Below are 23,290 nucleotides of genomic sequence, written 5' to 3'. Positions count from 1 at the left end.
ACCTGCACTGCATGGTTCGACACATTTTTCTCTTCTCTCAAGATGGCTGCGGCAGATAATGATACCGAGCTCCTGACGGAACACTTTGGCTACCCTCCAGTCGTGAGTACACCTGGAACTTGAACATATTTGAACCTTTTGCATGCGGAAAAGAGACTAAAACGTTGCGACAATCGCAGTCCCTTATCGACGAGATCATCAACAGCATCAACATCCTCGCCGACAAGGCCCTGACCAGCGTCGAGACCGGCCTTCTCAACGCCCCACCCACCTCCCTCGGATTTGGCAGACCAAATCCTCTTTCCAACACCACCAGCAGCAACGCGAATTCCAGGTCCAAGCGGAAGCGCAAACAACCTGAACCCCCGCCCGCCGACGACCCCGACGATGCAGAACCCCTCACGCCCGAGCAGATCGAGGAGCAGGCCCGTGCCGAGATCGCGGCCGGTACGCACCAGCTCGAGACGCTGCTATGCACGTCCATCGACCGCAACTTTGACAAGTTTGAGCTCTACGTCATGCGGAACATCCTGTGCGTGCGGCCTGAGGACCGCGACTGGATCCGCCTGGGACACTACGAGGGGCTGAACTTTGACAACCTGCCCGCCTCCGCCCTGCAGACAACAAGGGGCCATACTAGCGACGACGACGGGAGGATGGACATCGATGATGCTGATGTGCAGCGAGACGACGACGAGAACAACCCCGACACGCCCACCATCGCCTCTGTCGAGAGACTCCGAAGACGTCTCCAGGCAAGCCAGAGACTCAGCACGATGCTCACGGCCGAGAGGGCGAGGAACGACACGCTTCTGCGGGAATTGCGCGCGATCGCGGGCCGCAACACCGCCGCAGCCGCAAAAGAGGACGAGCCAGAGCCGCCCCTGGCGTTCCTGCACAACAAGGGCGACCTGGCACAGGCGGACGCCGCGACGCCGCTGACGACCACGACGGCGTTTGCGCTGAGTCAGATGCAGGCCTTGCGGGCGCTGTCGGCGAGCCTGTCGGGCCTCATGCCGGACTTGAAGGGGCCAGCAGCTAGCGCCGGGGAGGACAGCGTTGGTGGCGATGCCGCCGTGGTGGATGCGACGAGAAGGACGTGGCGGAAGGAGAGGGTCGAGTATGTCGAGGGTGCGGCAAGGCGGCACCTGGAGACTATCAGGGGTCTCGAGCTGGGGCGCAATGGCGAGGTGAGGGATGGCGAGTGGCAAGGGGACGGCGCGAGGTTAGGAGTCGGGGAAGTTGGGGCGCTAGAGGGCGTGGTGCAGAGGCTGAGTAGAGAAGACCAGGGAGGAGGCGATGAGGATAACGGCGCCGAGGAGATGGAAGAGGACGATGATGGCGTGGAGTAGCAGACACGCCCTGAGCTATGGGCCCTGACAGCTTTCTGTTCTGGCCTCAGGCAGACAGGCACACGGCTGGGGAAACATGGCAAGACTGGCGCTGGAAAGCTATTTCTTAAGACATGCAAGGGGCTTCAACACGAGCTTAAGGCTGGATCAGGGGGTTTCTCTACGATTTCGGCGTAGGAAGGCGTTTCGGTGCAATGAAGTGGAATCGGGACAGGCTGCACGGCTGGACGAGAATTGATTATGAGATACCTTCTGGACTGTGCAAAGTTCATCAGTTCTATATCATTCAATACATATATTCATGTATATACATATATGAATACATCTACGAATCATGGCCACATCTTCTTGTATGTGCACCAGGGTACCCGTCGACCTCACAGATCACTCTCAACCTTCTGCGGTGTATGCCCATGCATCCCTGGCCCACGAACCTTGAGCTGCTCCCATTCCGCCCTGGACAGCAGCCCGCAGTCGAGAGCAAAAGCCCAGAATCCATGCCTCCAGTATCTGTGCCTGGACCTCTCGGACCCGTTAGGCAGCCCGGCACCAAACATCTCCACGGCCACAGGCGTTGTGGGTACAGCATGCGCATGTGCGTTCATACGGTGCAGTCTCACATGGTCCACGACCCGCCTGGCCTCGGTCATCATGTTTTCGCGCACGAGACATCTCAGGAGGTCCTCGAGCGCCTCCAGGGTGATGGCCGATCCGGAGAGGCTGCTGACCTGCTCGAACAGGCCGAACGCACGGTCCAGGTCACCCGCGAGCGCATAGCCCCGAATTACACGCTCCCAGAAGACCTTGTCTAACCTGCGGCCCCTGTCGAGAAGGACACAATGATGGCTGTCGAAGCCGCACTCGGCGAGTAGCTGATTGACCTCGTCGAGAGCCGGCGGTGTGCGAGAGAAGTAGTGGTCGAGCAATATGGTGTATATGTGCGGGCTCGGCTGTAGGCCCTTGCTCCGAATGTGGTTGTAGATGGCGCCTATGGCGCCCTCGGTGTGATGATGGCTCTGGTGGCCGTCGCGGATGACTAAGTGCATAATGCGCGCAAATGTCTCCATGTTGGCCTTGACGCCCTCGACGTCCATTGTTTGGAGGAGCTTTTCAACGCTCCTGCGCTGCTCGTCAGGGCTGGTGTTCTTGATATTGCTAATGATGCCGTCGAGGAGAATCGTCCAAGTAGCGCTGTCGGGCTGGACTTTTTGCTCGTACATCATCTTCAAAAGGGCATCAATCTGGACCGCGTCGCCGTTTCGTACGAGAGGGCCGAGAAGTGTGTTGTAGGTGATGACGTCCGGCTCAACACCGTTGTCGGAGGCCCAGGTGAGGACTTTCTTAGCGGCCGACATTGCATTGAGGCGGATCAGACCGGCGACGGCGGCGTTTACGGAGTCGATCTGCAGAGGAACACCGCCTGGCTGTGTGGATTGGCGCAACATGTCACTGAGAGCCCGCAGCCCGGCCTCAGGTTGACGACAGTCCATGAGCCCGACGATTCTAGCCTTCCAGACCATACTGTCTAGCTTCAGGCCGGATGCGATGAGCCTTCTCCAGACGTTCTCCAGGCCGTTCGGATTTTTGGCTCTTCTGCAGCCCTCAATCATACACGTCCATGTCTTCAGCGTGGGAACGACGCCAACGCGCTCCATCGAGTTCCAGACATCAACAGCCCGTTGTGGCCGTCTGAGTGCAGTGAACACCATAATGAAGGTGTCCAACAAGCCCTCGTGCATTTCCGTAATGCTGCCCTTGCCAACGTGACCATACTGGTTCCAGTAATCTGTCCATGCAGCCTCGACTGCCGTCACATCACTCAGAGCAAGAGCATTCATAATTCGACTCTGAAACCCAGGAATGCTGCTCTGAGCTTGCACCGTCCGACTTTGTGGCCCAGCATTGCGTGGGGTCTCCACGTTCACAGGCGGCACGGGTTTGGGTCTCTGTGGCTCGCGAAGCTGTGCTATGATTCCGTCCCAGCGTTGCACGACGTACAACATAACACTGGGATGAGGCTCCAACATCGAGTACATAGCAGGCCGTCGAAGCTCAACAACAGACAGGATATGGCCAATTGGCTTAAGCAGGGGCTCTGCCCTGCGCCGAGCGCGGACAGTCGAGTGTTCGGGGTCCATGAGGAGTACGAATGTGGCAAGGGCTACCGCAGGTACTTCTCTGTGCTGTGTAGCGAAGTTGTGAAAAAGCATACCCATAGCGCCTATCAGGTTGCCAGTTCTGGCATAGCTACGAAGGCGGATCTCGTTGATGTCTGGGAGTCGAAACTGCACCTCGGCAGATGTCTGGAGCTCTGATTCGTTGGCGGGCAGACGGTAGCGATGGAAGATGATCCACGATTCAACAAGATCATCAAGCAGCTCCGCCTTCCGAGCCATGGCCATCTCATGAGCCTCGACGCTGGGGTAGTCTTGCCTGGCGGGGCTCCTGGCGACAATATTCTTGATCAAGCCCATAATCAAGTCGGTCCATTTCGCCGGACTCAGAGAGTCCATCTCATAAAAGAGCTGAGTGATTCGGGCCACCGACGGCAGCCTCTCGTTGTCCATATCAGCCAACTTGGCCGCGGCGACTTTTGTCAATAGGTAGGTGCCTCTCTGCTTGACCAGGCGGGGCCTCCCAGCAGAGATGACTTTAGGCCATATGTTGGCCAGGAAGAAATCCAGACATGCCTCCATACTCTCCTCTCTCATCATCGGCCGCAGCCGGCATAAGTCATTGAGAAATTCCACAGTAACAGGGGATATATCTTTCGGCGCGGCACTGGCAGCTTCCTCCTGACCGCCCTGTTCCTCAACGACTTTTTTGAATATATCCATAGATTCCTTTTTATCCGAAGGGGCCATAGCCTTCTTGAAAGGTAAATTCGGCGGCATTCGCTTGGGCAGACGGTGGGCATGTGGTCTTGAACTGCGTATTTTTTTCGTTCCATCATGGCTGCGTCGTGCGCCTGGCGGCCCGTCGAAGTTCAGGCCATCGATCGAAGGGACAAAGTCGTTGTCTGGAAGCGCTTCTGTCCTGGGCGTCCCGGTCGATGCTGCGCGGATGTATACTTGCGTCTGCCACTGCGGTATTCGACGGGCCTGAGCGCGCTGCTGAGCAGCTGCGAGGAGCTGCCTGCGACACGGTGCGCATATCACCTGTGTCGTCTGCATGGCGTCCGAGTCGCCGGGTTAGAGGAGCACCGCGCAGCCCATGTAGCTCTGCAGGTTTTTTTTACCACATAGGCCTCGGTTGGAATGGCGCCGAAGCAGCCTCGGATGTCAGCGTCTGGAAGGGAATCGAAGATATGGCGGAAGTTGCGTTGTGCAGGCTGCAGCGAGCGTACAAGACATGTGGAGCAGGAGGGTTGAGGTTCGCGACTGCAGTAGAAATTCTGGGCCAAGGGCCCCTGCCCTTTCTGATTCTCAGTGTGTACTATGTAGTGCCAACAGTTGCAGCCGACCTCGGTCCCGCTGGGTCGGCTTTGACAACCGACGTCACACTCAACGGCATGTCAGTCTTTCACTTTGCACTTACAACCGTTCTTAATAGAAAATATGCTTTTGCTAATTCATCCACCTTTTGCTTCCTCTTCTTTCGCCCCTACATTCTCTGTGCATAGAATAGATGGTCCCCTGCTATCAAGCACGTTCAGACTTTTTGTTGTAGAATTGACTTCTTAAACGAACAGGACCGGAACATAAAGCGGGGCTGCTGCTACGGCCAAGTCTCACCCTGCCCTGGTCTCGTCGTTTATGTCCATGTCTTGTTACCTCCGTCCCATTGTGAATTGGCAGATGACTCAAGACTATCCTATTACATACTATAAGCCGACAACATGACGACCCTCCAGCCTCGCAGACCCTACACGGATGAGGAGCTGCGGCAGCTCTACCCTTCTGGCCTCCAGCTTCAACAGGTGCAAATCCTCCTCCGCCATGGCGAGCGGACACCGGTCTCGCCACGATTCCAGAATGCTGGTCTCAGGCCCTTCTGGCCCTACTGCACAGCTGTCCGCCACATGAGAGATGCCGTGCTTGAGCGGGGGAAAGATGGCAACGGGCAGGTCTTCACAACTCTGGAATGGAAGCGTCGTCTCGAGACCTTTGGCCCCAATGATGTACCTGTCATCGCGACCGGCCCTGGGGGTGAACTGGACAGTGTATGTGACATGGGTGAGTCCAGCAACGTCACTCTTCTCCCCCTGTGCTCATATTAGAAATACATATTAACTGGCATACGATCTCAAGGCATGCTCACGGACAAGGGGCGTCTTACGACTCTCGAGCTGGGTGAGCGCCTGCGCACTCTCTACGTCGACAGGCTTGGATTTTTGCCCAAGACCATCGACTCAGCCGACTTCATCTACCTGCGTGCCACACCTGTCCCCCGTGCTCTCCAGTCCCTCCAGCAGACCTTTACAGGCCTGTACCCATCGCATACCCGCGCCGCCGACTTTCCACCACCCACTATCCTGGCCCGGTCCCTGAGTGACGAGACGCTGTTGCCCAATGATAGCTCATGTCGTCGCTTCGCCATTCTAGCGCAGGCCTTTGGCCAGAGAACCGCTGACCGGTGGAATTCAACGGAAGAGATGGCCTATCTCACCAAGATCTACGGCAAATGGCTGCCCGAGGGCAGTCCAAAGGTCGCCGTGGACGCGAAACCCCGCCTATCCGGCATCATGGACACTGTCAATTCCACAGACGCCCATGGTCCGGAAACCCGACTGCCGAAGGAGTTCTACGACCCCAAAGCACGCCGGATTATTGAGAAGATTGGCGTCGAAGAGTGGTTTAGCGGGTACAAGGAGTCTCAGGAGTACCGGAAATTGGGTGTCGGCGGGCTGTTGGGAGACATCACCGCCCGGATGGTTGGCAGTGTGGAGCAGAACCCTGCAGACGGCGAGTATGAGCTCACGCACAAGTCTGGACAGGGCCACCGGGCTGTGAAATTCGGCATGAGTGGTTGTCACGACACGACCCTAGCCGCGTGTCTGAATAGCGTGGGCGCTTTTCCTGGTGACCAATGGCCCCCATTCACAAGCCACATCGCCTTTGAGCTTTTTCGAAGGGCCAGTACCCCTACAGCGGTGCAGGGCAACAACGGAGCTATCAAAACCGTTGATGCTGCCGCGGCTTCTTCTACGACGAGCTGGCTGCGGTCTTTCTTTTCATTTCGATCGGCCGCTGGACAGCCACCAGCGGGGATTGGTCGGAAACCTACGGAAGAGCTGACCGAGACCGAGAAGAGCCAATTGGATGGCTACTACGTCCGTATTCGGTACAATGACGAGGTAGTCAAGATCCCTGGTTGTAAGCCACAGGGCAACCACTTTGAGGGAGATGAGAGCATCTGCACATTGGTATGCTTGATGACACGTTGCGCAACCATTTTCTTTTTTCTTCTTCTTTTGAGCTTGTCATACTGACCCTACCACAGGCTGCCTTCAAGGCGATTGTTGACAAATTCACACCCAAGGACTGGAAGGAGGAGTGCAAGAGGGGCAGAAATGAGCCCGCTTTCCCTGTCCGCGAGGAGCCTGCTGGATACTAGCCAGGAACATTCTTCCTTGAGACCGTATGATACGTGGCTTGCGGCGGCAGTTTTAGGCACAGATAGACTCGACTCACTTTGCACACCCAGGGATATATGATTGGATCCTCAGGGAATGGGTAATAGAGGCACAGTTCTAAGTGGATTTTGCTATTTCTGCATGGTAAATCATGACCTGGTAAGGTAAGTCTTGCTTCTGAATCATCGTGTATCATGATTGCAAGTTTGGAAGGCATATTGCTTTTGACATTGGCACAACGTCCAATGCAAACAGAGCCTGGGTAGTGGGAGCCGTCACTTCTTTCTTTTTTCTTTCTTTTTTTATTTTTATTTCTCCCTGTCTTCCCCCCCCTTCCTTTTCCTCTGTTCTTTTCTTCTTCTTTTTACCTCTATGTCCTCTCCTCCTCCCTAATCCCTGCCTCAATGTATATAGCACGGGCCAAGCGAACGTCGCCAAGAAAGCTCACTCCTCCTGCCAGAGGGAGGGGGGAGGGGCGCAACGAAGGAGCTGGGGCCCGCGTTTATCCAATGTTTACGTGGCGCCTCTCGATCTCAAGCAAGTCCAGGTTCCACAAACCCCTCCCTCACTACCACCTCTTCCACGACAGCCGCGGCTGTCTCCAGCGGCGCCAGTAGCGGTACCAGGAAGGAGAAGAAGCACAGCATGCGGCGGATGTAACAGGCAGGCTTTCCGACGCTTATTTGGGTTCATCGGTGGTGGAACCTGCTGCCCTTCTCACCCGTCTTGAAGAAAGGATATGAGGTCTTGATACATGTATGATGCTTATGATGAGGTTTGGTGTAGGATCAATCTTGAACTAGAACACGCCAGGTGTCATCTAGGTGCAGCCCCCACTCCACCCGGGTCCCGCGTGGAGGACAACTTCATCCACATGTCTGTCTGAAGAGATTATGAAAGTCCAAAGATGAAGTGAGGAGGGATGATGGTGATGGCTTGGGGGAGTAGTTACTGCGGGCTTTCTAAACAAGCTATGGATGAAATGTATCCCGGGTGGCCTGGTCCTTGTGTGTCGGAACAGGTGCCAGTCAGATCCACCATGGACTCAGCTATGCATCATCGATGAAGCTATAGCTTCGTCTCCCGGGTAAGGGATGGAATGAAATAGCCATCCATCACTCTAACGAGGCGGAGGCTCCGGCTTGCGGAAAGAGTTCGACACTGCATCTATCACAGTGCCCCAGACAACCGAAACAGCCTCTCGGACCATCCCTCATCTCTGGTGTAAGATCTATCCGAGGCTATCAATCACGAAGCCGCAGCCTTTGCACGAGTGACAGGGTTCTGCTCCCGCCCCAAATCCTTAGAAACAGCAGCTTCCGCCTTGGCCCTCCTCTTTCTCGCCCGCCGCACTTCAATCTCCACCTCTCGCATCGCCCTATCCACAGTGACCAGCCGAGGGATAATGTGCTCGACGGTGTCGACCGCGCAGGACTGTGCCTGTCGTAGAGCGGGGGGCGTAAGGACGCCGAACCAGCGTATCGGGTCGGCCGGCACTTTCTTCTTCTTCTTCTTCTCCTTCATCTTCTTCTTCTCATCCCCCTCTAACTCAACCTCCTCCCCATCGTCCTTCTCATCATCCCGTTTCTCCCCAGCCTTTCCACCCCCGATGACGCCCTCGTCGTTCTCGTGCGTGGCCTCCTCACCCTTGCTGGTTCCAGGCTCTTCGGCGGCGCCAGCATCGTCACCACCGGCGGCCACCACGCGAAACGCAACGCCGGCCTCGGTCTCATGGATCACAACAGTCCTGCCAGCCTGCATACGCTCATCATAAGAGTCCGCACCATACCGCGCGCCGCGCTCGGCTGTAAAGTTTGCGCGGGCAAGATGCTGGAGGGTGGAGGCCTGTAGGCGGATGAGCTTCTCTCGTAGATCCGTGTACTCGTCGAGGAGGACGAGGTAGCGCTCCAGGAATCCGTCGACTGGGTCTGGGTAGAGATCCATTTGGTAATACTAGAAGGGGGCGGGGGGGGGGAGGAATTTAAGTTGGTTGAAGTGTGTGTACGTGTGGTTTAATAACTTTTCTGTTTCTTTCTGTTCTTCTGTTCCTCCTTGTTTTTACTCCCCACTGGAGACGTTTGGAAGGATGGATGGAGAAAAGAGGTCTCAGTGTTTGGGCGTTCCTGTTTCGAAACTATCGAGTTTTTGACCGTTTGACTTGTGAGAGAACAAGGATTCAGTGTCGAGAGGATGTTGTAGCGGGGTCAGAAGGTGCTACCCCCGGAATCCATACTTCATAGGCCTGTTGGCTAGCCTAACCTCTCAGCCGGCTTTAGCTTCTGCAAGCACTTACAATAACAAATCCATACCAATTTTGCCAGCAGCTCCCATTACCCTCTTTTTTTTTTTTTTTTTTTTAAAGGTGTGACAGGTGAGGCTGATGGTTGCTGAGCATAAGGTCGAGTGAGAACGCTAGCGGGGCGGGCCTTGCCTGACAAAGCTTCTCTAGAAGGGGTGGGACAAAAGAAGATAATGAGGAAAAAAAGAGCAGGAGGATTAATTAATGTCAGGGCGTCAACAAGAGAATATTCATATCAACCTCGGTTTCCCCCTTTTTCCTTTCTTTTCTTCTTTCCAAACACAATTATTACCTGTACAACTTTTTGGCGCTGAATAATAATGTTCAGGACGCTGGTGGAACAGGAATACTCGCTGCTTATGTTCTGCCTTGCAGAAGAACCAGACACGCAAGACACTTATTCCTAAAAGCCACGACATCATAGACCGGCCTGCCGTACTTGCCAGTCTCAAAGATTGTCAGAGACATCCGAGGAGTTCCTCTATTCATTTTTATTCTTAGCTTGCTTATCTGTTTCGGTCAGATGGGACTTTCACGTGTGCAAGCCTCTGGTTTCAGTGGCCGTTTCGAGCGGCGGGGTTCTATCAGAGCCGCGGGTACCAGACAGGCAAAGACCAAGAACAATGCCACATAAGCTAAACAGGATTTGGGGGGGGGGGGGTTCGTTGCTTCGGGTCCTGGCCTTTTCCTCCTTCTTTTAGTCGCGGACCTATGCCAGTAAGTGAGTAATGGAAGCCGAGTGCAACAACCACCCGCACACCGCTGCTGGGTGGTAGTAGTCAGACTTATGCCAGGTACTTGTCAGACAACGCCTCATCCTTGTCGACCATGTTATAGATCGCGAGCCTCAACCACGTGCGCGAGGGGGGGCCCAACAGGCGGCTTGGATGCAGGTCTCGCCCTGTTGCTGTGCCATTGACAGGGCTGCTGTGAAGGGTTGGTGTCTCAAGAGACTATATTGCGTGGCGGTCTGCAGAAGCAAGTTCCCGCGTCCATCACCAGATTGCTAAGGGCGAGCATGACTCTGCCACGCAAAAAGTCAAGTTATAGAAGAAAAGAAGAGAAGGAAGGGCAGAAGGGGGAGGGGGAGCGTGTGCATCCAGCTGCTGGGAACAATGCAACATCATGGAATCTATGCAACCAGCCTCTATATGAGACTGGAGATTCTTTTGTCTATCAATTAACTGGTCAAGGGGTTTGTTTGAAGGAATAGAATGGAAAGAAGAAGAGAAATAAAGTCTATCCTTATATATGCTGCGGCCAGAGAGGGGGGAGAGAGTCTCTTTCTCCCTTTTCTTCTTTTTTTCTTTTTCCAGGCCTAGCTGTGTGAGTCGCCTTGATGCATGGTGGGCCAGTCGCGATTCAATTCGGATAGGTTTGATCGACGATGTCCTCTTTTGGCCCTACTATGCTACCTCGTCGAGATGAGATGGTGTCGGACCACAGCAGGTACTATGGTACAAGCAAGAAACAAATTCTCCGCAGTGATGTGGCCAAGGACCTTCGTCTGCTTGGGAAGTTGAGCTGGCGAGGTCATATTAGCAAGGCGACGGCAGTGGGCGGAATGACGTTGACGAGGTTTCGAGGTCTCTTTTTTTCTGGTCCTGAGCTGCTTGGGGCTTCGTCGCCGAGGAATGGACATGGTCCCTGTGCAAGGCTCGGCTACCAGCATCCGGTCCATGGTCGGTAAGGCAACAACCACCCACTGCTGTTGGACGTTATCAGCCGCGAGCGGCTGGTCGAATCGGGTGGTACCACCTCTTCGCACTTGAAAAGAGAGAGTATGCCCATTGGCGGTGGGCCCGGTCTGGGCCCTAGCAGAACAAACCGACGATGGTCGTGCAGCTTACGTACCGGTGGAAAGAAAAGAAGAAAAGAAGAAAAAAGGGCGAGCGAGTAGAGTGGGCGGTATGTACGTCCTAAGAGAGAAACCTTTCAGAGACCTTTGGGTGAGGCCATCTCGGCACTTGAAGTCGGACCTTCTGACATGGTCTTGTTTCTCTTTTTTTTCTTCTTCTTTTATTCATTGTTTATTCAAACTGTGACCCAAGTACCGAGGACAGTCAGTCACGTTGATTGTTGGGGAAACTGGGAAGGGGAAATAGATCAGCAGAGGGGAGGGGCGAGGGTCTGAGATAGCAGAATGGTCAGGAGGAGTCTGAGGGAAATAGGGGGCACCAAAGAATGTTTGTGCCTTGTGTGGTTTTTATGATCAATAAGTGAGTGTTTCAAACAAAACATGAATTATTTGCAGCCGGAAAATTTCTAGAAATTGGCACTCAACTCCTATACTCAATCAATTGTCGAGATACTATGGACATGACAGTAAGTAGCGTGCAGTAGGTAACGGCAAGTGACGCCTTCCAGTAAAATCCAACGTCACCACACACACCACGTCTTAGGAGAAACTGACAAGCCCCCCCCCTCTTAGCCCCAAGATTGTAGGCAGCCCCATCAGGAATAGTAGCGCTATGCAGCCGTCCAGGACCCCCTGGGCCTGCTTGGACTTGGCCGTCCACCACACCCTAAACGCACCCCACTTCACCTCCAGTACCTCGTCCATCGCATCCATTACTCTAGTAGCCCGCAGACAGCCCAAGTCCAGGGACTTTCGTCCTCCCCCAACCAAGACCCGACATAGACCAAAAAGAGAACCAGGGCCCTAAAGGTCTAGGACCCAGGACCCAGACACCCCAAGACCCAGAACCCGACGTCTCTTTCATGCGATCCTCCTTCCTGCCGCTCTCGTCCTCGCTGCTGCCAAAGCCCACACATAGAGGGAGATCAACCACCTACCTACCTACCTAACCTACCAACCTAACACTACGACTTGCCGCCACCACCACCACCCGCCGCCGCCTCTCTCGTCCAATGCTCACGAGGCTGACCCCCTCGTCGTCCATTCAATCCAATTGATTCCTGCTCCGACCTGCCAACACAAAACACTCACTTACCACCCTATGTCCTGATCCATATTGACTGCGACTGATCAAGATCCCTATCGTCCGTGCCTTGTCACCTTCACTTCTAACCTCGTTTCCCTTCTCTTGACGGTCTTCTCTTGACCGCCCGGCTTTTTTTGTTTTTTATTCCCTCCACAGGGTGCTAACAATCCAACCTTTGTGTTTTTTTTCTTCCCTCCCAACCACTGCTGCAAACAAACTGCAGGCATACGCAGGACAATACACCCCAAGACGAGACAGAGTCTCAACCCAACATACAGTTCAAGTCACTTCTTAGATGTTCATAGCCCTTGCGCCTTCTTCGATTTCGAGTCTGGCCGATCTGCGAGCAGATACAGACCTTCCAAAGACCATTGGCCTATCCGTCCTCGACGTCTCGACCCACGCGACGCTTCTCCGATAAGCAACAATACCACAGCCTTCCTGCAGGGCCCTTTGTGTTGCACCATCGTCAAACAAGATCGACTGCTTCAAACCACACTCGCAATCGCTGCCCCCTCCGAGGTGCAGCACTGTCTCTTTGAAAGATGGTGGTCGCAACTATCAAGTCGGTACACCCTATTTCTCAACCATCACCACCACCACCAGCTGCTCGCTGCCTATCGATCCTCCCTCTTTTTCCCCCCTTCACACACCGGAATCTGATAGAGCCACGCCACGGCTCCGGTCCTGTACATGCAAGGCCACACCATCTTGTCTTCCATCCCTCCCATGTATCATATCTGTAGATTTGGCTTCCATTGGATCGCCACGTGCATACGTCACATTATCACGACCTTGAAATGCCGACGATTCTCCTTCCCTTGAAATTGCAGTTTGCTGATTGAAAACATGACTCCTTAGGTGCGTCGTTGTTGGTGATGGTGCTGTTGGCAAGACATGTCTGCTCATCAGCTATACCACCAACAAGTTCCCTTCCGAATATGTTCCTACAGTATTCGACAACTATGCTGTCACCGTCATGTAAGGCCGACCTCCTCCTCCTCCTCCACCACCACCACCTTCTTTTCCACGTTCTTCTCCGCGAGACAAAGGGAGCTTTGTACATCTGCCCATCACGCGCCCGTGTCAAAGGCGTCGCGCCTCGCGTCTCGATTCAGGCACACCCCGCTACCCTACTTCCATGTCTCAAAATCAAAGTACCCTTGATCCAGCCGAGCCTTTAAAACATGCGTCCGCGTGCTTCTAAGTCAAAATTGCAACCTTTTGGCTGACCCCCCGCTGCGTCTCAAATCTAGGATCGGTGATGAGCCATATACACTCGGCCTGTTCGATACGGCTGGTCAAGAAGATTACGACCGATTGCGGCCGCTCTCATACCCACAGACCGACGTCTTCCTCGTTTGCTTCAGCGTCACCTCCCCGGCGTCTTTCGAAAACGTTCGCGAGAAGTGGTTCCCTGAGGTTCACCACCACTGCCCCGGCGTTCCCTGCCTCATAGTTGGTACACAGGTCGACTTGAGGGACGATCCCGGTGTGAAGGACAAGCTGTCCAAGCAGAAGATGCAGCCTGTGAGGAAGGAGGATGGCGAGCGGATGGCCAAGGAGTTGGGTGCGGTCAAGTACGTTGAGTGCAGTGCTCTGACGCAGTACAAGCTCAAGGACGTGTTTGACGAGGTAAGGGCACCCTCATGCCGTCTCGAGACACAGCAGGAACATCTAGACCACGGACTGACACAGGACCACAGGCGATCGTAGCAGCCTTGGAGCCCCCTCAGCAAACAAAGGTTAAGAAGCACAAGTGTTTGTTGTTGTAGTCATACCCAGAGGCCGCGAGCGTGCTTATTCACCAGGGCGGGGCAACCCAGCCTTTCAAGGAACGCAGATATAGCAGCAAGTTCAGATGGGTGACTGGGACGACTGCATGGTCTGACGCCAAGCCCAAAGCTCTTTACTCTCGCCGCAGACGGCGGTGTTCCCCCTTGGGTGGGTGGGTGTTGTGGCCCTTGGGTGTTACTTGAGCTGCCCAAGGCGAGAAGAAGAGCAGGAGAAGCCGGCGAGAAAGACATCCTCAGCACCACGACTCGAGCCTGGAATCCGAACATGCTGGTGGATTTTTCTTTGTGGGAAGCATATAAGCAGGCTCTTGTTGCCACTTTCAGAAAGGTGCTTCTGATGAACATTGAGTGGTTCTGGGGACGAGAGGAGGCTGGTAAATGAGGACAGGAGGAGACTTCTCTCTCTCTTTTTATTTTTATTAGATCTGGACGTTATCGTCTTTTTTGTTTCTCACCCGTTGAAGCGACCTTTTTATCCCCCTTTTCAATACGAACAGATCTGGCTCCTTTGTGCACTGGTTGTCCTCAGCGCCCCGACAAGCATTTGCAGTGCAGTGCTCACGTAATGTATATACATACACACATATATATGTAGGTACATGTGGTTGCCAAATTTCCGCCGTTAAAAGTTGATGTTCTTGTTCTTCTTTGGCGCGTCCGAGAACTGGAGTAGAGAGTGGTAGATCTGGGGCCTGTCCCATCCAACATCAAGCTTTGCTGAAGCATATGCTACTGCAGGCAGTTCCCACCCCTTTCGACCTAATCCATCCCTCCTTCCCAGGCCAAAACCCCGCTCCCCTCCTGCTCCCCAGACCAGAGCTCCACGTATTGTGGAGTGGAGCTTCCCATGAGAGAGTACACACACCCTTCCTGAACCCGTGGCCAGACTCGGGTTGTCGCATCTGGTAGAAACGGTTCGTAGGCGTCACTCTGCCCAGAAAGCCAGACAAGTAGGCTGGGCGGCAGAGATGGTAGCCTGGGCCTGCAGGATATATCGAAGAGCTCTGTCTGGGGGGAGTTGCCTCGGAACCTGACATGATAAAATAAGCCTCGGCTGTGCCTCTTTCTCTCTCCCGGGAGTGAATACGTCGAGTAATTCACGAGCTCTTTGAATTTCTACAATTACCTTGATCCTCTCTATGAACCCAAAAAGATGAGAGCTGTTCCATGACCAAGCCGACGACATTCTTGTCCGGCGCCGGTGGTCCAACTTCTTTCTAGATGATCGGCGATGAAAAGGACAGTGACATACTCGTAAGGCATATTTTACTAGACACCAGTCATGAGCCTGCACGAGAGACAATCTCTCCTTGAGGAGATTGAGAGTGAGGATAGGGGAGGGTGCTGAAGGAGGAAATACCACTGCCGAAGGGAGGGGGGTTAGACTAGACCTGCAGGAGAAGGAGAATCGGGCCATGCAACTGTGGATTGATCATGTAAAAACTTGGATAAAAACGAGGAACTACACAACAGCTTCCACAGCAGGCCGTTAGACCAATGGTGTTGAGAGGGATCATCAACAACACCACACAGTAGTCGTCTTGCATAACACAAACCACACTGCAGTGATGGCTAAATGGGAATATAAAAGTTATACCCGAGCTTGTGGGGGGGGGGGGGCACGATGAGCCACGGCACAGGAGCCACGCGCAATGACCAGAGTTGCGCGCACTTGCGATAACACCCAGTCGTCGAGCCATATGTAATACTTAAGTAATTCCCGTGCGGACACATTACTTACAGCAGCGTAGGTGAAGCCCGCCAAGCCCAAGGCCTCGATTTTTATCAGGCGCACACCGATTGCGGATCCACTCACTGCTGCCGGGCCGCCTCCGATCGAGGGCCGTAGCAGCAGCTATTGAACATATAGGAATTACATATTACCAATCAAGGTCGAGGACCTCATTCGTGACTTTCTCTCTACCTCACTGTCTCTCCTCTTTCAATCTCGCGCTTTGTTGCAGGGAACAACCAAGTTTTCCAATCGCTGCTTCTTCTACTTTGCCCTCCCCTCTAAGTAAATATACGAGCGAGCTGGCAGGCGTCGACGGTCTACTTTACTGAACATATTACCGGGTGTCGCACACATCCTCACACATACAAGCCCCTTACACAGTGAAACTTGCGTCCTCGATCCCGTCATACCACCATGAGAGGACTACAGCTCCTCCTCGCGGCGGGGCTCGCCTCGCTGGCAGCAGCCTGTGGTAACCACGGGCACGACGACCACGAGTGGACTGCCGAGGAGCTCGCCGAGCTGGAACACAAATGGGGTATGGAGGTACGTATAACGCAACTGTCTGAGTAGAGCTATATCTGCCCTTTATCTTTCCGGGAGGACAAAGGTGCATGAGAACGGAGCGTGGAAGTCACCGCCTTATGCACTTTGTCAGCCACCCAGTCAGTCGTGGGCGGCAGCGAGGTTATCATGCGAAGGGGAAAATCTTTCTTTCAACGTCTATATGATAGGATATGCCTGATCGGTTGGCTGCAGCGGGGGTAAGCATGTGCAACTGCAGCAGACCGGCTGTATGGCATGCGATGGTTCTATTATTACGCTCTTAAAAAAAAAGAAGAGGGGGGTCAAAGGAAGAAGAATAAAATTGCGAAGAACGAGGCTGACACAGGGCTCTCTGTTTCCCAACCCATTCAGTGGCCCTTCTCGGGAATAGGCAGTTTTGCGCACCTCCAGCATACCAAATGCCTGACAACGCCGTCGGAGCTGTTTGATATTGCCATTATTGGCGCCCCGTTCGACACGGCTGTGAGCTACAGGCCAGGTGAGTTGGTAGCTCCTTCTCTCAACACCTGCTTTCCCAGGCGGCTATTGGCCCGTCCTTCTAATCCTGGAGAGGAAGAAAGAAAGAAATGACTAGTGCCTTCCCTCATTAATTATTATCATGAAACCAGGCGCAAGGTTCGGCCCACGTGCCATCCGTCAGGCCTCATCGCGGCAGACGAGCTTCAGGGGCTTCAACCCCAGGGCCAACATCAACCCATATCAGAACTGGGCCAAGATCATCGACTGCGGCGACATCCCCGTCATGCCCGTCGACAATGCTGTGGCTGTGCTGCAGATGACAGAGGCCTTCACAGAGCTGGGCAGCCGATCGCCTGTGTCGCCTCTCCTGCAGAAGCCCAAGCTCATCACCCTCGGTGGTGACCACAGCCTTGCCCTGCCGGCACTGAGGGCTCTGAATAAGGTTTATGGGAAACCCCTGCGGGTGTTGCACTTTGATGGTAGCTGGGCCCCTCTGCCTTTCACCTTTAATAAATCTTCTCTCCTGCTGACGACGACTTTGCACTCCTGAAGCCCACCTCGATACCTGGCACCCAGCCAAGTACCCCAGCTCCTGGCCCTCTGACCAGGCCCACTTCACTCATGGCTCCATGTTCTGGCTCGCCGGCCAGGAAGGACTGCTGATCAACGACACCACCCGCCCCTCGGTGCACGCAGGCCTGCGCACCCGCCTGTCCGGCAACGGCTGGGACGATTTTGACGACGACACCTCCCAGAATTGGGTGCGCGTCGTGGCCGACGACATCGACGACCTCGGCACCGCGGGCGTGATCAAGACCATCCTCGATGCTATCCCAGTCGACGACCCCGTGTATCTGTCCATCGACATTGACGTGCTCGACCCGGCGTTTGCGCCTGGTACAGGCACCCCGGAGCCTGGTGGCTGGACCACGCGCGAGCTGATCCGTATTCTGCGGGGAATTGAGGGTCTGAACGTTGTCGGGGCCGATGTGGTCGAGGTCTCGCCGGCGTACCAGGGCCAGGGGGAGGAGACGGCGCTCGCGGCTGCACAGGTCGTCTACGAGATCTTGAGCTCGGTTGTCAAGAGGGGGATGGAGGAGATGGGGAAGGAGGGAGCGGCCGAGGCGGTTGAGGATACCAAGGACGTTAGAGATGAGTTGTGAGGGAGCCCAGTGTGTGATTGTCCACACGTTGGGAGGACATGAAGCCCGGGAAGGGGAGGGATGAGGATCTGGTAGGCCGCAGGCTGGTGTTCAGAGCCACCCTGCTTCGTCGATGAGGCGTTTGTACGGCCTCTATTCTTTGGGTCGTGTGTGCTGTGTAGCAGTAGCACAATCTTTGCAGTCTTTGAGATCAGACTCTGCTCTTGGGTCCAAGAAGGCGAGGTATTGGTCTTGCTTATGTTAAAGTGCTTTCTGCTGGACCAAAACTGCTCAGCTGGTAGAAGCACTGAAATACAATATATATATAGTGTATGTACATATATATGCTATTTTTTGTTGTTTTTATTATGTTGGTATTCAGGGTTTCTGTCAAACAGAGGGACAAGCACTGCCATGCCGTTATGCCTCCATTTGGTTGTTCATATACATTCTAAAGTACAGCAGTGTTTTATCGTATCTGAACAAGTGAGGGTGTGTGCTATCTTGTTGCATCAAGCATTTGCTCAGCTTCGATCCAGACCTGATAAACTGCCCGCTTTGCTGACTGCTGTAGTTGACAGTAGACAACACAGTGGTTCATGCTTTCAGCCTTTGAGATTTGGTTTATGTAGCCAAAATATGGTAGTCAAGACTTCATTTCATGGTACTTTCATCTTGATGAGACAGTGTGTTCCGATAATAGGCATTGACCCGAAGTGTGCTTCAGGCTTGCAAGATGTCTTCAGTGAGTCACTGCAAACTCGCAAAACCCCTGTCCTAAGTGATACAGCCAGTGACTCAACCCCACCAGATTTGCGGCTGCTGCTACCAAAGCTCCCACTCCCTTATCTTTTCTCTACCCCACCACACTTTGTCGGTCCTCAAACTGCCCAAGTCTCTCTCAACTATTCAAGGTCCAGTCTCAAAGGTCGAAACCCTTACCTTGACTTCTGTCATATTTCTCTTCGTACTCAATCAATTGGCTGTCGGTGACCAACGATACCGTCCTTAGAAAAGAAAATGGCAGCCATACAAGAACTCGCTGAGCGGGTCAAGCCCGAGGGCGACAAGTGTTACGTCGACGTCGACGCCGGCCTTGATGACTCCTCAGTCGACGGATCAGAGGCCAAACCCTACAAGTCTCTGGCCTATGCCATGATCGCCAACATCGAGCGCCCCTCGACCACCTACCTGACGCGTGCCTCCAAGACTGGCGATGACCCGGCCGAGGCCCTGCTGTGGAAGGAACCCGCCAAGAGCGCCGTCAAGAAGGCCAACTCCGCCGTCGATGCCCACAAGAAGAAGCAGGCCAAGAAGGCTGCCAGTGATGCCAAAGAGGAGGAGGCCAAGAAGCAGCGCCTGGACAACCTCGAGGCGGCTAAGAAGATCGTCATCAAGCAGGACCCCAGCCTGCCTGAGGCCAAGAAGATCCGCATCGACGATAAGACCATAGAGCTTGGTGAGGGCGACAAGAAGGGTGCGAGGGTCAAGGTGTACGGCCGGATCGACCAGCTGCGGCCACAAAAGCAGGCTGTAAGTCTCCCGCCAGCCAACGAACGTATGCGGCGGTGCTTGAGAGGTTTTGTATATCAGGAGGCTGACACTGGGGGGGGGGGATGGGGATCTTATAGACCTTTATTGTCTTCACGGACGGCTATGGCCTCTTGCAGTGCATAATACCAAGCGGACCCCTCACGCAGACCTATGCCGCCCTTACCTTTGCCAGAAGCACCTCGCTCGTCCTGTACGGCGAGATGAAGAAGGCGCCGCCCTCTGCGAAGACACCTGACAACCGCGAACTGCATGTCGACTACTACGAGGTTCTCGGCACCGCGCCCTCGGACATGGATGCCATTACCAACAAGGTATCTCACACACAGGATCCATGGGAGGCGGACATGCTTGACAACAGGCACTTGGTCCTGCGGGGAGAGAAGGCTTCCTCTGTCATGAAGATCCGGTCCGAGGTCGACTATGCGTTCCGGCATCTGTACAAGCAGATGAAGATCCGCCAGGTGTCCCCGCCTGCGCTGGTGCAGACGCAGGTCGAGGGTGGCTCTACGCTGTTCGGTTTTAACTACTATGGAGAGGACTCATACCTCACGCAGTCCTCGCAGCTGTACCTCGAGACGGTACTGCCGTCCATGGGCAACGTATACTGCATTGAGAAGTCGTTCCGTGCCGAGAAGAGTCTGACGCGGCGCCACCTTTCCGAGTATACGCACATCGAGGCCGAGCTGGACTTCATCACCTTTGAGGACCTGCTCAACCACCTCGAGGAGATGATCTGCGGTGTGGTGGACATGGTCTTGTCGGATTCTGAGATCGCCGAGTACATCAAGCAGGTCAACCCTGACTTCCAGAAGCCCAGCCGTCCATTCTTGCGGATGAAGTACACTGATGCGATTGACTGGTAAGCCCCTTTCTTTTTATCTCACCCGAGTTGGACTTTTCTTTCAAGCCGTGCTGACGCCGTTGCAGGCTCAACGCACAGGATCCCCCCATCCTCAACGAAGAGGGCAAGCCTCACGTCTTTGGTGATGACATCGCCGAGGCAGCCGAGCGCAAGATGACGGATGCAATCAACAAGCCCATCTTCCTGACGCACTTCCCTGTGGAGATCAAGGCCTTCTACATGAAGAAGGACTCATCCGATCTCCGCGTGACGGAGAGTGTGGACGTGTTGATGCCCGGCGTGGGCGAGATTGTGGGCGGCTCGATGCGTATGGAGGGATACGAGGAGCTGGTGCAGGCATTTAACAAGCACAGCATCGACCCCACGCCTTATTATTGGTACCTGGACCAGAGAAAGTACGGCACGAGCCCGCACGGTGGTTACGGTCTGGGTCTGGAGCGTTTCTTGGCTTGGCTGGCTAACCAGCACACGGTCCGAACGTGCTGCATGTATCCTCGATTCATGGGTCGTTGCAAGCCTTGAGCGCATGCCTTTGTCTTTCTTTTGGGAGCTGCACGTCCTTCATCTCTCTACGTTTTGAACAAGGGAGCAGGGCTGGTCGCAGCTAGCATGAGAGAACCTGATCGATTCGTAACAGAAAAACAAAAACAAAATCAATAGACAAACTATCCAAACATCGGGCAACGAGGGCTATTTGGATTGTCCATCATGCAGTGGTTGACGGCTGTGTACTATAGTAGTATCACATGGCTCGCCCTTTGAGTAGGCCTCAGTAATCAGTATCGCCCTGGTCGCGTGGCCCTCACAGCCTCACAGTCAAAATTCAAGGGACGTTTCCAATTCTCCAATGCAGAACAAAAGATCCATGAAAACATGTGGGGGGTGCTAGGAAATGTTAGTGTGCCTCTTCTCCTTGTTCATGCGGATGCGGCATGCAGCCGTTGAGTAGGGCCAGCTTGACTCACGACCCCCCTCCCCGTCCCCCTGCGGCGAGACATGTGGGGTGAGGGCAGACGGGTATGGCTATGATTATTACTTTATTCATTTTATAAAAGAATCAATTGTGATGAACAGCAAACTTTGTTAGGTGGCATAGGGTCGAGCTATGGATTATCTATGCTCTCTATTGAGGGTTATTACATATTCACTCTGGCCCAGTGCCAGTCAAGTGTAATTGTAACAGATCATGTGGAAGACATCTATCAACAAGGTGCTCCTGAGAGGAACAGGGTTTCTCGGTTGCGCAGGATCAAAAGAAGGGGAGAAAAACGTGGGCGGCAGGGATTGGCTTTACTCTCTTCCCCTTTCGCTGTACAGACCCTTTCCATCCACATTCTTCTCCTTCCGCCCCCCCCCTTCCCCCCACGCCTACGTACTACGCAGAGAGCAGGAACGCAGCTCGTCACGCCGTAGCCCTCTTTTCGAGAGAGACGAACATTGGAATCCTGTGTGTGTGTGTGTCTGAGTTCGTCCCCCCCTTGTTGCGTGTTCCTGCAGAAGCGTGCGCGCCGGACTTTCCCCTACTCGGTTGGTAAGCTCAAGGGAAAGGGGGAAAGGGGTGGCAGCCAGCAAAAAACGGTGAAGTGGCGTCAGCAGTTTCTCTCACTATACCTACTGTGGTGTCTGGTTGCATCGAGAAAGGCCCCAAATCTGGCCTGGTGTTTCGAAGGGGGGTGTGGGAGGGCTTTACCTCAAGCGAACACTGTCCCACCAATGTCCCTTCTTTCTCCTTCTCTCAGGCTTCCGTCTATTTATGATTGTCTGTAGGAGTAACAATACGATGTCGGGAGCGCGCGTGCGCGGCTAAACTCCACCTTGGCGCCTCAGGATCATGAGCGAGCGGGCGGTCTGGATGGCGGTCTTGTTGAGGTGGCCCTTTCTCAGAGGTGGGGGGAGGGGGGGTTGTTGGTTGGTGGTGCTTGGTCTCTCTGCTGGGCCAGACCACCTGTGCTTTGTTCAATTGGACCCCTTGCAGACAAAAACACACCCTGCAGGTGGCTTGGGGACAGATACAACATTAAGCAGGGGGGTGAGGGGGTGGGGAAGACACAAACACACGGGCTGCTATAGGCCTTCCCAAACGGAGAGACTCGGCCATCAGATTTTGTGGACAAAAAAAGAGGAAGAAAGAGGAGACCACCAAGAAACAGACAGCACGCCAAAAGCTGACCCGCCTGGAACGATCTGCTAAAGTGCTTAATCGATCTCGGCTGCGGTAGGAGAATAGACACCAGCGGTGCGCCTGGGACTTTTGGGTTTGCAGATCTTCATTAGAGCTGCCGGCCAACTCCCCCCCCCCAAAAAAAAAGAAGAAGAAGAAAGACACATGCGATCTGGTCGGTTCCCCGGATGGTCCCTTAGGGCTGGACCTGATGGATGGACCCCTGAATGGGTGGGTGGATGTCTGTCTCTCCCCCAGGCTGGGGCAAACTAGAGAAAAGAGGCAGGCGGTGCATGTGTCTATGATGTTTCGTTTCTTTCGGATCTCTTTCTCTGAAACGATGGTATACCCACTTGATCGTCTGGACTTCTTGCTCCTCCTTATTACTTTGCTAAATGAATACTACTACTGGTACTGTTTTCTTCAGCGTGACATTACTTTGGTCGGTTGTTGGGGAATGGGACGTGATGAATGTTATGATTCAGTGATGTTGATGGTTCCTGGTTGATGGTAAGGTTCCACAGCGCATTCTCACGGGCGGGCGACGTGGGCTGATCGACGCCCCCCCCCCCCTCCTCGACCAAACTTCTCTCCTCTCTCCCCTTCAAGACTTCGGTTCACACAGGATTGTCATTCATTGAATATAACTGGGAAAAGAAGCAAAGCGACGATGACAAAAACGATGATCTTCGGGACCGTGTCAGTGTCATGTACCAATGTTACTCAAACCGACAACGCTACTGCACAGGATAATTTCCTACAGCAGTAGATCGATTCTTTTGATAGAAATTTGGGCGACTCGGAGAATAATGAGATGAGAGAACCTGTGCATACGTACTGCTA

The 23,290-nt window shown here is 54.0% G+C and overlaps 6 protein-coding genes across 6 annotated transcripts; 4 read left to right on the top strand and 2 right to left on the bottom strand.

The window, feature by feature from the left end:
• Positions 1-998: 998 nt before the first annotated feature.
• M406DRAFT_349256 (uncharacterized protein) lies at positions 999-4,525 on the bottom strand (the record flags this gene model as incomplete). Its single annotated transcript, XM_040922455.1, has 1 exon — positions 999-4,525. The coding sequence occupies one exon, from the start codon at positions 4,523-4,525 to the stop codon at positions 1,730-1,732; it is 2,796 nt and encodes a 931-aa protein (XP_040781462.1). The 3' UTR covers positions 999-1,729.
• A 665-nt stretch (positions 4,526-5,190) lies between these two features.
• Positions 5,191-7,050, top strand: M406DRAFT_349255 (phosphoglycerate mutase-like protein; the record flags this gene model as incomplete). The annotated part of the gene is made up of 3 exons (XM_040922454.1): positions 5,191-5,527; positions 5,603-6,717; positions 6,795-7,050. The coding sequence occupies 3 exons, from the start codon at positions 5,191-5,193 to the stop codon at positions 6,906-6,908; spliced, it is 1,566 nt and encodes a 521-aa protein (XP_040781461.1). The 3' UTR covers positions 6,909-7,050.
• Positions 7,051-8,175: 1,125 nt separating this feature from the next.
• M406DRAFT_245834 (uncharacterized protein) lies at positions 8,176-8,874 on the bottom strand (the record flags this gene model as incomplete). Its single annotated transcript, XM_040916361.1, has 2 exons — positions 8,176-8,436; positions 8,542-8,874. Coding segments are annotated over 2 exons (594 nt in total), but the record flags the coding sequence as incomplete, so codon positions are not given.
• A 3,842-nt stretch (positions 8,875-12,716) lies between these two features.
• On the top strand, positions 12,717-14,600 carry M406DRAFT_96846 (uncharacterized protein; the record flags this gene model as incomplete). The annotated part of the gene is made up of 4 exons (XM_040926343.1): positions 12,717-12,736; positions 13,033-13,152; positions 13,428-13,806; positions 13,878-14,600. 4 exons carry the CDS (start codon positions 12,717-12,719, stop codon positions 13,944-13,946), a joined length of 588 nt encoding a protein of 195 aa, XP_040781459.1. The 3' UTR covers positions 13,947-14,600.
• A 1,516-nt stretch (positions 14,601-16,116) lies between these two features.
• Positions 16,117-17,891, top strand: M406DRAFT_248196 (Arginase/deacetylase; the record flags this gene model as incomplete). Its single annotated transcript, XM_040916512.1, has 4 exons — positions 16,117-16,248; positions 16,621-16,747; positions 16,878-17,207; positions 17,281-17,891. The coding sequence occupies 4 exons, from the start codon at positions 16,117-16,119 to the stop codon at positions 17,889-17,891; spliced, it is 1,200 nt and encodes a 399-aa protein (XP_040781458.1).
• Positions 17,892-18,890: 999 nt separating this feature from the next.
• M406DRAFT_285202 (asparaginyl-tRNA synthetase) lies at positions 18,891-20,923 on the top strand (the record flags this gene model as incomplete). The annotated part of the gene is made up of 3 exons (XM_040918604.1): positions 18,891-19,403; positions 19,502-20,283; positions 20,352-20,923. The coding sequence occupies 3 exons, from the start codon at positions 18,891-18,893 to the stop codon at positions 20,806-20,808; spliced, it is 1,752 nt and encodes a 583-aa protein (XP_040781457.1). The 3' UTR covers positions 20,809-20,923.
• Positions 20,924-23,290: the final 2,367 nt, after the last annotated feature.

The sequence above is a fragment of the Cryphonectria parasitica genome, assembly GCF_011745365.1.
Source record: "Cryphonectria parasitica EP155 unplaced genomic scaffold M406scaffold_1, whole genome shotgun sequence".
Lineage (NCBI taxonomy): Eukaryota > Fungi > Ascomycota > Sordariomycetes > Diaporthales > Cryphonectriaceae > Cryphonectria > Cryphonectria parasitica.
Note: the sequence above shows the minus strand (reverse complement) of the source record. Positions and strands in the feature narration are given on the sequence as shown.